Genomic DNA, 14,454 nt, shown 5'->3' with positions numbered 1-14,454 from the left:
TTTTTATTCTCTTCTTTATTGTATACAAGCTTAGCCTTGGACCTCTACTCATTTTTGATGCCACCAAGTACAATTCAGTGAGAGTTGCCCCAACTTTGAAGTTTAGCTGCCTAACATGCAGCATTTTAAAACCATGCTCATGTATATACAATCCACAATTTTCAGCAATGCTGAGTATCTAAAATTCAGCTAATTATGTAATAAGGCAGCCTAACTTTGTGTAGTTAAATTGAAGGGGAAAGGAAAAGAAAAAAACAACAAAAAAACCCAACCAAACAAAAACAATCCAAACAAACCCACAAAAAACTAAACAGTACAAAATTCTTAGTGACTAGTGTTGCCAAATTACAAATAGAACCCTTGTATTATCCCTTCCCCTTTAATTACACACTTGTCTCTGATTTTCATCAAGCTCCTTCAAGAAGTATAACCTGTAAAAATATTTGGGAAATGAGAAAGTGAAATATTACGGATTTGTTTTGTATTGTTTTATGTGTACACTTCTTGATACAGCCAGGCTATGGGAATTGTTGTCACAGTTCTCAAGGCATCACATCAAACAGCTTCCCTGACAGATGCTTGTTATTCGCTTCATACTACAAACTCTATTTTTATCAATGTATAAATCAGCAGTGGTCCTTCCCCAAACCATTTTGCATACTTCCTCTCTTTTACAAGCAGTGAATCATCACAGATCTTTCCTAAGATTGTTTGTTTATTCAGCTGTGTTATTATAGCACCTAACGATACCAAATGAAGTCAGTGCAAACGTCCCTGTCCCAAAGATGTTCCGGTCTTAGGAGCTTACAATCAGAACCTCAAGCTCTTTTAACATGGCTACTGGGCAGAAGAAACTAGAAAGAGCCGATGGGGGAAAAATCCAAAACACACCAAAAACCCCCACTTATCAGACTGTACGCTAAACACAACTTAGTCATTCTGAAGAGAAAACTACTTCATATTACAGAGATACCAACAACTTTGTGTTGGGCAGCACACAGATACTGACATATGGCGTTTTTCCACAACCAGATACTCTCCATCCCTTCTACGAAAAACAGGCAGCTGGACCTCTCACTTTTTTCCAAATATTATTTTGGAGTAGTTTGAATAACCCTATTACCATTAACATACTGGCTTAAAAGCACCTGTTGTAGACCAGCATTTCCATTTCCAGACAGGACAAAATTGGAAAAAGAATAAAACCAGAGAAAGTTCTAATGAGATGCTAGCAAGGATAAGAAAGTGATTGCTCCATAAATTATTACTAAACCCACAAAATACCTAGGGAAGTCTGTAGAGAAAGGACAATTGTCTTGCATCTGCATAATAAACATCATCATACTTAACACATTTCTGTATCTGAACCCTTTTTCCCCGCCTGCAAGCCTTTCAGGTCATGGAACTATCAAATAGCTCAAGCTCCAGAAATGCTTTTGGATACCTCATGATAAACCATCCTAGGAAAATGTTACCGCATGTAACTTAAATGTATTTTAAATGCATCATCTGGATGTACAGTCACATTGTATCATGGTAACTTCAAGCCTTCCTATTTGCATGGCCCCTGTTATTTGTCATACTGCAAGTCATTGCATGGGAGCTAGAATTTTAAAAAAGGAAAAAAAAAAGAAACAAAACAAAAAATTCAGGGCAAATATTTCTGCCTTGGTAAAATGAAGCATTTAGATCAATGACAGATTAACAGAATCACTTGAACAGAAAATCACAAATACAGCTCCAGAGTGAGAGTCACTGATTGGCATGATATAGAAGACTGGATAGTAAAAGAGTGAAGCAGTGAATGAAATCATCAGATGAAACTGTGGAATTTCCTTTGCTTGAGAAGTTCAAACCACAAGGCATGACAAAGACTGTTCGCGTGGAGCCTGCAGCAGTGGCTGGATTAAGTCTTTACAAGTTCTCTGAATATACAGAAGAAAGCAAAACAAGAAATGCTAAAGCAACTTTAGTCAGACTTGTACTCTAAGTACTTAGAGTGCAAGTTTACTTTTATTGATCGAGTAAACTGTGGCAATTAATTAGAGATCAGTTCCCTCTAAGTATAATATAGAGCACTGGCAGAGTAACAGCAAACATAGCACAAGTCACTGCCGTGCTGTAAATAGAATTTCTCTTGATTTGTGTTTCCAGTCTCCGCTCGGTATCACACAACTCTAAAATCACATCTCTGATGGCAGAAACCTGGCCCTTACCCTCCACTGCAGACCTCGGCATCGCTCTTTCTGTAGGTCTGGAATGAACCGCAAGTTTAACATTCTGCATCTCCAAAGTCATTTGCGCCAGACTCTCCTGCAGACTGTTAAACTGCTGCTGCAAACTCCCTAGACATGAACTGACTTGTTTAGTGTAGTTTAGCTGTTCGTTTAAAGGAATTAGAAGAGCATCTATATTTACGGAGTCATTCCTGTCTTTTCTAGTTACCAAAGCACCTTCTTTTATTTCCTGTGATGTCCTTGTTTGCAGCACAGTTTTCAGGTCTGCTATGATGTCACTGAGATCCTTCTGCTGTAAGGAATGACTGAAGGCCTGTTCTTTGATGGCTTCTTGCAGATTTATTGGGCCCTTCTGCGCTTCAAGCACCAAGACTTTCAATTCTTGCAGCCTTACTCGGTTAATGTAGGTGGAACCAAGAACACCTATAATGGCTCCCAGTACAGAACCAATAATAGACCAGTTCTTCGTTTTTTCAGCTCTTGTTCGCTCTTTCTCATGGCTTTCCCTTACAGCTGCAGAGAACAGAGAGAATTTTTCTCTCTCAGATTCTTCTGCATTTAAATAGGCAGCTCGGTACCTCTTCTCTTCCTGCAAGAAACACAGCGATTTGAAGCAGAAGGTACAATACGAGGTATAATACAAAGCTATACATTCTACACTAAAAAAATAAATAAAAGAATCCCCCAAAACCCCAGTGCAGATAAAGGAAAGGAAATGAAGAGCATCCATTAGTGCTGTTTCCGAAATTTTCCTACTTAAGTCAATGAGACATCATTTTAAGTGAAAACTGAGAAAAGGAAAAGGTCACTGAGAATTACAGATGATCCTCTACACAAGAATCTGTCACATGCTGATGACAGAAAAAGAGTATGAGTGGGGAAACTCTTTCTCTCCCCATTACATTCATTTTTCAGGCACTGCTTCCTTCTCCAAATGCTGCATTTACCACAATTCTTCCTTTCAGTCCTAAACCCCTTAAATGGGAACTGAAAATAGGACTGGAAAGGATGTCTCTGACATGTTCATTGCATGAACGTAGACACTTCTTATTCCTCTGCCTTCTCTTCCTTAGCCTGCTCACAGATAAACGTCTTCCCTTTCTCCCTTCTCACTGGTTTCAGCAGGGCAGCTCCTGTTGTAAACCATTTTATCGCAGAAAAATAGCGGAAAGTTATCCAGTTGTTTTCCCGCAGTACAATTCCACTGGTTTAGCAAAGGAATCACTGCTTTTGGTGGTGGTGGTGAACCTGTCCAGCAGCTCGCTGCATCTCCCAGAAATATTCTCATTTTTCTGAGCCTATATTTCTTTTGTGAGATGGCACCACCACCTTATGGACAGCAGGGACTTGAGTTCTATCTTTCTTCATAGTTGTACAGAGCTCTTTTCTTCTTCAAGTCTCATCCACACAGACCTGATCCCTTATTTAGACAACTACAGCTCCCTAGTTCTTTCCTGATGTTCCACCCACTGATCCAGGAGTTCAGTTTAAGCTCAGGCACAGGTACCCACTCCTCGCATGGGCTTTACCACAGGTGTATCTGCTTCCAGGCCTCTTCCCTGCTGTTCCTGCTGTTTCATCTGGATTTCCTACCTTGGGTTTATCTCCAATTGATGGGCTGTTAATAAACATGTTTGTGCCACCAGCCCAGCTTGGCTCATCCAGCTGAGGTGTCCTGTTGCTGAGGGTACTGTCCCAGCCTCATCTTCTTGCTTTTTCTCCACCCCCCACAGCAGCCTCACTCTTGCTGCTTTCTGACAAAAGCTTTAATAAATTGCCTGGGTGCTGCAGCCACATAGGAGGCAGCTGAGAGAGTCTTCACAGATTGACAACCAGAGAGGAGGTTCTGCCATCACAGAGGAGGTTAATTCATTGAATCCCAGCTTTTTGTTGACAAGCCACCACTCTACTTTCCAGGCTCACTATCTTCAGCTTTCTTCCCCAAATTCACCGTCCTATTTTAGCATTAACATATTTGATTTGCATAGTAGATCAAACAATCTATGACAAGCATCATCAGAAAAACTTCAGAACTGAACTGCACCCGCAAAAACAGTCACTAGTGATGGAAGCAAAGCACAGAGATTTTCATCGTATTTGTTCAAGTACCAACAAAGTACCTGCAGCAGCCTGTGTTCCAGAGTAGCCAGTTCTAAATACTGGCTGTCGTCCCGAGAGACCCTGTCCAGCCGGTCCCGAATTTCCTTCAGTTTCATTTGCTGGGCTTCTACGTTTTCACGAGCCTCTCGCACTATTCCCCGAGCTATCATAAAGACATTTTCAGCCTGAGACAAAAAGAGTATTTATTTTAGAGACGTTTTCCCAGACAGTTCTAAATCACTAATTATAAGAATTTTTAGGGAAAAAAACCCAAAACCAAACAAAACCAACAACAGAAGAAAGGACACTCCATTTCAATCTAAAGTATAAGCTATATTTACTAACATGCATAGACTAGAACACTCATAGCATCTGCACGGTAAAAAGACACAACTCCTTAGAGTTCTTGGGCTTTTTTTGCCTCACAGTGTTTATACTTCATATAGCTCAAAACAGAATTTCTAAATTTCCACATTATCTCCATGTTTACCTCTGTCACTTTTCCCTGGGCCTCCCGAACTTCGTTAATTCCAACAAACTCTTCATATCTGTCCCACCAACTCTTGCACGTTGCAGACACCTTTTGAAGGGAGTTTTTTCCCAAAACGGTCCCAGCTTCTGTCAGCCGATTCAGAAGACCCATGGTCACTTCTATTGCAGACCTGGCTTCAGGCCTCTTAGGTGCTGATGAGCAGTAAGTCCGTACTATGTGTAAATTAATTTTTGGACTCCACTTTATCAGCGAATGGTGATATTGCAGACCACACGACACCGAGGACACACTTGACTTGTATTTCATTGGCCCCATGTCTTGAATTTAATCACTGAATAAAAGCGCTACAAGGATGAAGAAGAACAATTATTGAAGTACGGCTCATTAATACCTCTTCAAACTACACATGTACCGAAACAAATAAAAACCATCGCTAGTTTTACACCACTGCTTACCTAGAGAACTTGCACAATTTTCAACAAGGGGCAGTTCTGCCACAGATTCCTGCATTTCTGCTGTTAGTAAGTACTTCCACCATGCTTCTTGATTACTAATTCTCTCACTGCATCAATAGTGATCATGTGTGGATCCAATACCAGAAGGAGCAGCTTCAGAGTAATTTAATGCTTCGGCACAGAAGCGATTGCCGTGTGAGATTTTGCACCATGTCACAGGCACCAATAATTCTGCAAAAGAACAGAAAAGGGAAAAAGACAGAGAGGGGAAAAAAGTCTCAATAAGAAATGGGGTTTGATCATTCCCTTTATCTTACACTCCACAGATACACAAAGTCTAAGTGTTGAAGAATGCAGAGACATAAAGGACAGAGAGAAAGCACCGAAATGTTGAACTGAAGACAATGTAAAACATAAGGAAGAGCAACAAGATCAGAAAAATATCAGGTAGTGAATGCACAGTTAGGGCTGCATTTTAAAATTAGCCTAAAATTCTTGCTTACACTGCAAAAGCAGACTGCTGGTTATGTTTTTTGTCTGTTGATTTGTAAATAAGATCTTAGTTCCAAAGTGAGTGCATTCTTCTGAAAACTGTAAACAGGAAAACTTTCAAATAAGGTTTTATATGAAGTTTCAGTATCACTATATTAGGTTTTCACTAAAGTAATATAGAAACATGGGTTATTGAAAAGGTTTGATAGTTGCTGCACAGTTTTAAAAAATTATTTGAAAACAGTCTTCCATTATAATTTTAGGTGGCTAATGACATCACTTATGTGAAAATCTGGGTATTTCCACAGGAGAGGATTCTTCCTACTGGAACACGTTTTTATCAGCTTTTAGCTGGTTACTGATTCTGAATGCCACAGCTTCATTCCCTGTTATGTATATTCTAACGAACTGTAATAACACCAAAGAGCACTGTGCAAATCTTACCAGTCAGTTCATATGCATAATAATACGGTAGATCAAAATGTAACTGGAAAGGAAGCAAATTGTCTCCTTCCAACATCACTCATACGTTTTGCTGTTACAAAACATATTCTGTGTCACAGGCCATGTACTAAAACCTCAGCTCACTTCTGTCCATTCTACACTGCAAGATTTCCCTGTTTTAATTTTAATTTCACTACTACATGAAGAGCTTTATCAAATACTCAGGCTATGGAGACAACACAGTAAAAGGAAAAATATGAGATTTTTAGAATAATTTCTATATAGACAGTTGCAAACAGACTGCAAAGAAAGTAATCTCAGTCTGAGCCAACAGGACCTAAGACAGTCACAAAAACTTCATCAAGATAAAATGCTTTGGCTCTCTCCTGCTTCCCTTGTAAGAAAATTAGATTCCTCTGCCTGTAGACATTGACATGTTCTGTCAAAACGTTGAGACCGCAGTTGCTACACACATTCGACACTAGACACACAAATAAGATTAATAACAATCTTATTTCATAGCAATTTCTTTTGTCACGGCCAAAACATAAAAACAGAATTTCCAATAAACCATCACACGCTTACAATTCAACTTCTCACACTTGAGGGGAAAAAACCTCTGATTTTTACAGACGACTGAGCCCTTCCCAGCCGGGGAGGCCCTTCCACCGCACGCAGAGCTACGAGCCTGCACTCCCGGTCCCTACAGACAGCGCAGCCGGACGGTCACCGCCCCTCAGAGACAGCACCGGCCCGGCCGCAAGCACCGGCCTCACCTCAGACACAGAGGGCGACCCGCGGGACGGAGCGGCCGCCGCAGGGGCTCCACCGCCAGCTCTCGCCTACGCCGCGCCCGCCCGGAGCGCTGAGCCGAGCCAAGCGAAGCCGCTCCTCGCCCCGGGCAGCCCGCCCCGAGCCGCCGGCCCCGCCGCACCCGCCACCCAGCGCCGCCGGCACTGCCGACCTGCCCGGGGCCCAGCCCGGTGCCTCAGGCGGAAGCGGCGGCGGAAGCGCTACGGCGGCCGCGCGGGGCCAGGGCGGAAGCGGCGTCCCCTGCGCGCGCGGGCGTGGGGCGACGCGGCGGAGCGGGCACCATGTCGGGCCGAGAGGGTAAGGCCGGGCCCGGGGCCTCCGGTCCCGCACTCCTTCTCGGGCCTCACTGTCTCCTCTGTCTTTGCAGGCGGCAAGAAGAAGCCGCTGAAACAGCCGAAGAAGCAGACGAAGGACCTGGACGAGGTAAGGCGGCGGGCGGGCACCGCTGGGCTCTGGCCTGGGCCGCTTTCTGTAGCGATACACTGTCTGTTAAACAGCACGTTGTACCGGGCGTCGTTCTGACGGTAACACTCACTGTAAGGGACCAAGGGCTGATGCGCTGCCGTCGCCGCCCCGGTTTCCCGCCCCGGGTGATCCCGGTGATCGCGGCGGTGCCGGCGGGCGGAGGAGGCCGGAGTGTCCTCCCTAAGCAGCGGCTGGGATCTGGAGTCCTGGCAAGTTAACACCGTCACAAGAGCCTGGAACAGGATACAAAACCCGGGGATTATCGAGTAGTTAAATCAGATAACAGTGAATGTCACGTTAGAGACAGTTAAATGTAAGGGTTGGAGTATGGGTGTAAGTTATTATTTCTGAGGATTGTGGAGGATGGATGAGGCATCAGTGGCTGGAAAAAGATGAATATGATGACTCTTTGAAAAAGGAAAAAAAAAATCATAGCTGTCTAAATAAGAAATGGTAGAACCAGTTGAGTGCTTGCAAGGATCGAAGTTATAATAGTGTAAGAATGAATAGCCAGCATGGATTTGAGTAAAGGTGTGCGCAACAAAGGCAGTTGTGTTCTGTAGCAGGGCAGAGCTCAGTGTGTGGAGAAGAGCAGCTGGTGCAGGTTCTTGCTGCTGGCGCAGGTCACGTTCCCAAATGGAAGGCAGGAATGGGACCACAAGTCAAGAATGGGACAGCAAAAGGAGCTGAAGGGGAACGTGCGACTTTCTGGGATCCCACGCTCTGGCAGCAGTTACTGACAATTTGGTGTCTTGACGGCACAGACACACCGAGTGGCGTTTTGCAAAGTGTTGTATTTGATTGGAGTTTAAGTATTATTTTGGTTAGTGCCTCGGCTGGCTAACTGACTGACAGTGTGGCTTATGCTCTTGGTAAAAACCAGAAAATTTGGAGGGGCCACAGACTGTCAGAGGCCAAACTAATCTTACTAAATCAGAAGTTTAAAAAATGCGCTAATTTAATTAAGCATGTATACTAAGTCCCTTTCTTTAGTAAGAATAATTAACTTATACAAGGAGAATGGCTGGCTAAACTCTAGGTCCACCTGATAGAATTTGAGATGTAGATCATACACTGAACATCAACCTGGAAAATCAGGTATTGCAAAAGAAAATGATAAAAGATGTATAAATGAAATCGTGGATGTCAAACATGGTGTCATCATATATATTTTCCTTCCAGTATTGCAATAGTGCAAGCACTTTGGGGCAACACATTGCAAGAAAAAAAAAAACACTGAAGTGGATCAATGGGAGGGATTGATTTACTAGAAAGACACATTAGTCTACAGAAAAAAACCCAAAATGTAACAAAACAAATCAAACAAATAAAAAAGTGGAAAACCTGGAGAGATAAACATAATATTCTATTCTGTGAGGGGTAGGCAGGAGAAATAAGAAGCTTACATTGCCACAAGGAGAGCTGTAACTTAACGAAGAAGAAAACTTTCCAATTATAAAGGTAGTTGAGCCATGGACTGGACTGGTGAATAATCTATAGAATCTCAGTTGTCAGGGTCCTCAGATTAGTTATCCCAAAATCCTGAGTACTGGGGAAAAACTACTTCTCATTGGATTTCTTGGAACTGATACAAATGTATTAAACCTGGCAAAAATATTGACATATATGTGTAAGGATTTTTTTTTTTTTAATTAATGCTTTTTTTTAGGTAAAAGCCACCTTTATGATTAGACAGCACTTGTGTGCTTGGCTCCCAGTGACAGTGGTGGCATTTTAGTTAGTAGTTTTAGTGCAAACATCAGGCATTCAGAGAGCAGAATGAGATTATGCCATAGGAAATGATACTTGTTTAATTTCAGAAAGATGAAATATGCAAAGTTAAAAGTTTAGTTGTGTTCTGGTACAGCAAAAAATCTTTCATGGTTCTGCAAGGTTTTGCCCATTTCATAGTATTCAGCCATCTTGCATCAGTTCAGTCAGGTTGTTATTGCTCTTAGAACGTTACATTTGTTTCTCATTGCTTGTCAGTTGTTTTTGAATTTTTGGGGGAGGAGACGTTAACAAACACTGTTGTTCTTTTCTTTAGACAGATCTGGCATTTAAACAAAAGCAGAAGGAGGAGCAAAAGAAACTTGAGGAGATGAAAGCAAAGGCTGCTGGAAAAGGGCCCCTCAGTAAGTGAGGTGCCATCCTGATAGGAAAAATGGAGGGCTTGCTGGCTTCAAAATTTTAATGTTTTTGCTTGAGAAACATAAAAAGGCATGTACTTCTGTGTTAGTTAACGTACACCAGAAAGTCGATGGCAGGTGCACGTGATAAGTAACAGATGCTGTTTTTTTCTTTTCTTTCACTATGCCTTTTTATCCACAAATTCCCGATGCAGGTTCTGCATCGTGGGAATCACGTGTATGTCTGGCATGGTAACCTGTTCCAGTGGGATGGTGCAGAGACATTTCTACTCTTATTTTAGCACACCGTCCTTTTCTTTCAAGATATTTTACATGTAGGCTTTGCCACAGTCTTGAAAGTTTAACAGATCCAGTCCTTGTTCTCTTAGAGGATGAATTTCTTCAAGAGCAGTAGATTCCTGGCAGAAAAAGAAAATCGTGAATGGAAATTAGTCTGCCTTCACCCCTTTTGCCTAAGTAAAGTCAGCTGTGTCACTGAAGAACACTTGCAGGATGCATCTTGATGGTGCATTGAGCCAAGTCTTTGTCTCAGTGATAGTAGATGCGTTAATATGAGCATATGCACTCAAGTTTGCAGTGATCGGATTAGAGATGTTAAAAGGTGCACCCTGCCTGTTCCCTCTAGGTATTTTTGACCTGCAGTCGTTTAATGTGACTGATCACTTTTCTATTGTCTGAAGACTGTTAGACTTTACACTTCGCTTCCTATTCTTTAGCAAGCTTCAGTTTTGAAAGGTCTCAGAAAGACCTTTCCAGCAATCCTGTAGCAATTTAGTTTCACTAACAAGCTCCACTATGGCATCTTGTCAGATGCTGTTTGAAAATATGAAATCCCCTGGCTTCACTTTATCCGTGCACTTAATGATAACCTCAGAGTTACAGCAGGGCAGTGAGGGAGGATTTACTATTTACAGGGGTTGTTTTATCCATTTGCTTTATTACAGACTCTGTTATCCTCTCAGAGATCAAGGTCAGACTCGCTGGTCTGTATTTCCCCAGCTCTTCACAGAACCATTTCTGTATCTGGGAGCTGTGCTGACAGTCCATGAGTCCTCTGATATGGTGGCTGTAATGATAAGTTTCAAATCTTAGCCAGCAGTTCTGCATTTTCACATTAGAGCTTGTCAGTGCTCTTGGAGGGAGTACCATCCAGTCCCACTGACTTGGGATATTTATTTTTTATTTGTCTCAAATTGATCTAGTTCCTCTGGTTTAGTGGTGTACAAAAAATGTACTGGGTGTGGGACTCAGAATGTCTTTGGTATTACAGAGCAATGCAAAACAATTCACTGAGCCTCTCTTCTATGTCCTTACCATCCTAAACTTGTTCTGCGTAGGGCACTTCAGCTTACAGATTTCTTCATAGTTCTTTCCTGATATTACTCTGCCTTCTTCTAGGCTGGATTTCAGTCATCTGGTCCTTGTCCCATGCTTGCCAAAGCAGACAGTGATTATTATGTTGTGGGAAGGCTAGACTGTTCCCTAGAGCCTCAGCAATGCAGTCAGTTGTACTGCAGTGCAAGGTCTGCTGTCGACCATCAGCCCTTACAGCCTGTCGTGCTGTAGCCTTGCTATTCTTTTTTCCTTTCCACTCATCATACACGACACATGCTGTAAAAAATAGCATTTACAAAAAATGCCGCACTTGTTGCTGTGCTAGTATGTTGTGTTTTTCCACCCTGCTTTAGTCTCTTTAGTAATAGGGACTGCAGAGAACAGCTAATTCCAGAGAACTGGAATTCTCATAATTCCAGTACCTGCTTCTATGGAGCTTTGATTCTAACCGGGGGCTCTGGTTACTGTAGGGATACCGGGGCTTTTCTTCCCTTAGCCTTGAATTTGACTTGACCAGACTACGCTCCTACTGTATAAGAAATAAACAATGGACAGTGTCCATAAAGGAACAAAGGAATTGCTGAAATATTTAGTTCTGTTGTAGATTTGTAGGGGATATTTGGTTCCAGGAGAAACTTTTTCTGAAGTTATTCATTTGGAGTAAAGTATGTGAGACCACAAACACAGAAGAGTAACACATGCAAAAACAATTAACCAGTGGGGATCTGAGTTGTATGGGCACTCTAGTGGGGATTTGATTTTATGAGGAACTGAATTTTAACAGTTTTCTAACCAGTTGTGTTGTTTCTTTTGGCAGCCAGTGGTGGAATAAAGAAGTCTGGCAAGAAGTAGTTTGATCAAATCGCAGGGTAAGAAGTGATCGAGTTACTCAATGGACCTGCAGACTTCAGAGAGTCGTGAAAACTCACTGTCATTTGGGAAACATTGTACATTTTGTTTAGTCATAATAAATCTTTTTTGTTAAGATGTAGTATTTTATCTCTTCAGGTTTTGTTTTAAAAATTGCATTACTGTTTTATACTGGAAACTAAACTTTTACTGAAGACCAGTTGCGACCTTACGAAGCCTGAATGCATCTGCTGGTTTGGTAGTCATTTGTGAGACCAAATTTCAACTTCTGCTCTTTTTTTGATAACAGGAGTCAGGCCTTATTGTTAAAATCCACAGTTTTAGTCTGGAGGCAGAGGTTTAGCTGCAGCTGTCCAAGATGTGATGATATCAGTGCATGCTCTCATAAGAGCTGGAAGTTTTGTCTGCACACAAGGGTGAGTTACACTTCCATTGCCAGCAGAGATTGCCTTAGCATCAGCCACTATCCAAATCAATATTCCTTTTCATATTACTACTTAAGTACACTGTTGTACTATGCCCTGTAGTCCCAGTGGCTGCTGAACTTGCCTTTGTCCTACAAATAGTCACCTACACCTTGTTTTCCTTGAACTTCTGTGTACCAACATCATTACACTCTCGGCGATACCTTTGTGGGGGAGAGGAAAACTGCTTATGGAACTAGAAATTTTTGAAATGAACAGCAGTGACAGTACACTGGGTGTAGAAACTTCAAGGTAGGAATGTGACATTCCCAAGGTAGGAATTGAGGGGGAAAGAATTAATGCAGAGTGTGTCTGCGTTAGAGGAAACTGAGGAGTGGCGGAAGTCACTTGGTTTGTTCAGCCTGGAGGAGACTGAGACCTCAGCAGTTACAGCTTCCTCACAAGGGGTGGAGGAAGGGTGGGCACTGAACTCTTCTCTTTAGTGACTGATGTCAGAACCCGAGGGAATGGCAGGAGGATGTGTCAGGGGAGGCTCAGCTGGACATGAGGGAAAGGTTCTTCACCCAGAGGTGCTGGACACTGGAACAGGGTCCCCAGGGAGGTGCCACAGCCCCAAGCCTGACAGTGTTCAAGGAGAGACTGGACAACACCCTCAGACACACGGTGTGAACTGTGGGGTGTCCTGTGCAGGGACAGGAGTTGGACTCCATGATCCTTGTGGGTCCCTTTCAACTCAGGACATTCTGTGATTCTTACCTGAGTGAACGGTAATGGTGAGATCTGGGCTGCTTCCACAGGAAAGACAGCTTCAGTAAACAGTGATGCGCTTTTTGTCTGTGCGGAGTTACACGGTAAATCTGAAGACATTGTTGGCCCCTCAGGAAGAGACCGCAGATGTCAGTGCACAAGGTGCCGCTCAGAAGGTTTCCTTGTTTCTAGAGGGCTGGGGTGACTGTTGAGGGGGCGCAGCGTTCCTCGTCCTCTCGAAGCACGTTTCAGCAGGGCAGGAGCGGCCCTGGGCACCTGGCGGAGGACCGGAGGGGACAGGCCCTGCCCGGCCCCTCGGCGGCGGTTCCGGGGCGGGAGCGGCGCGCGGGCTCTGGCGCCCCCCCGCGGTCACGCTGCGGCGCTGCAGGCGGTCTTGCTGGCCGGTACCGCAGTCGTGCGCATGCGCCCCTCGGAGGCTGCGAAGAATGACGCTGGCGCATGCGCACCAACAGCCGCGCACACCGCGGGCCTCGCCCTGTCCATTATCGCCGTTGTGCGTTTGCGCATGCGCACCGCGTCCCGCCGGCCCCTCCCCGCCTCGGGAGCGGATGTCTCCTCCGGAGCTCGCGGAACCGCCGCACTGCGCGTGCGGTCTGCTGTTGTGGGAGGATGCGCCGGGTGCCGCGCGAGCCCCCCGCCTGAGGGCGAAGCGCGAGCCCCCCGCCTGAGGGCGAAGCGCGAGCCCCCCGCCTGAGGGCGAAGCGCGAGCCCCCCGCCTGAGGGCGAAGCGCGAGCCCCCCGCCTGAGGGCGAAGCGCGAGCCCCCCGCCTGAGGGCGAAGCGCGAGCCCCCCGCCTGAGGGCGAAGCGCGAGCCCGGGCGGTCCCCTCAGAGCGCGGCCACCCTTCGGTTCACAGAATCCCGGAATGTCAGGGGTTGGAAGGGACCTGGAAAGCTCATCCAGTGCAATCCCCCCATGGAGCAGGAACACCCAGATGAGGTTCTACAGGAAGGTGTCCAGGCGGGTTTGAATGTCTGCAGAGAAGGAGACTCCACAACCTCCCCGGGCAGCCTGGGCCAGGCTCTGCCACCCTCACCCTGAAGAAGTTTCTTCTCAAATTTAAGTGGAACCCCCTGTGTTCCAGTTTGCACCCATTGCCCCTTGTCCTATCACTGGTTGTCACCGAGAAGAGCCTGGCTCCATGCTCGTGACACTCACCCTTTATATATTGATAAACATTAATGAGGTCTCCTCAGTCTCTTCCAAGCTCAAGAGCCCCAGCTCCCTCAGCCTTTCCTCACACAGGAGATGCTCCACTCCATCATCCTCATTGCCCTGCACTGGACTCTCCAGCAGTTCCCCAGGCAGCCCTGAGGCCCCGGGGCCACCCAGGACCGGCTGCCTGCTCAGCGATGCTCAGAACATCTCCAGTGTGGTGAGAGGTGCTTGTCTGCAGAGCCTCAGCATG

At 44.7% G+C, this 14,454-nt stretch overlaps 1 protein-coding gene and 1 long non-coding RNA gene across 2 annotated transcripts; one reads left to right on the top strand and one right to left on the bottom strand.

The window, feature by feature from the left end:
- CCDC51 (coiled-coil domain containing 51) lies at positions 1 to 7,181 on the bottom strand. The gene is made up of 5 exons (XM_065845834.2): positions 6,998 to 7,181; positions 5,286 to 5,516; positions 4,828 to 5,174; positions 4,358 to 4,522; positions 1 to 2,826 (listed from the first exon to the last, which is right to left on the bottom strand). The coding sequence occupies exons 3-5, from the start codon at positions 5,143 to 5,145 to the stop codon at positions 2,050 to 2,052; spliced, it is 1,260 nt and encodes a 419-aa protein (XP_065701906.1). The 5' UTR covers positions 5,146 to 5,174; positions 5,286 to 5,516; positions 6,998 to 7,181; the 3' UTR covers positions 1 to 2,049.
- Positions 7,182 to 7,195: 14 nt separating this feature from the next.
- Positions 7,196 to 11,975, top strand: LOC136105914 (uncharacterized). Its single transcript, XR_010652053.2, has 4 exons — positions 7,196 to 7,331; positions 7,402 to 7,457; positions 9,547 to 9,634; positions 11,802 to 11,975. It is a non-coding gene; the product is annotated as an uncharacterized lncRNA (long non-coding RNA).
- The last annotated feature ends 2,479 nt before the right edge of the window (positions 11,976 to 14,454 follow it).

This window comes from Patagioenas fasciata, chromosome 10 (assembly GCF_037038585.1).
Source record: "Patagioenas fasciata isolate bPatFas1 chromosome 10, bPatFas1.hap1, whole genome shotgun sequence".
NCBI classification, from domain to species: domain Eukaryota; kingdom Metazoa; phylum Chordata; class Aves; order Columbiformes; family Columbidae; genus Patagioenas; species Patagioenas fasciata.
Note: the sequence above shows the minus strand (reverse complement) of the source record. Positions and strands in the feature narration are given on the sequence as shown.

Coding starts and splice junctions, on each gene's coding strand:
- CCDC51 (XM_065845834.2), bottom strand. CDS start 5,145: ATGGGGCCAATGAAATACAAGTCAAGTGTGTCCTCGGTGTCGTGTGGT. Junction 4,523..4,827: donor CCCAGGGAAAAGTGACAGAG/GTAAACATGGAG, acceptor TTTTTGTCTCAG/GCTGAAAATGTCTTTATGAT. Junction 2,827..4,357: donor TGGAACACAGGCTGCTGCAG/GTACTTTGTTGG, acceptor TGTTTCTTGCAG/GAAGAGAAGAGGTACCGAGC.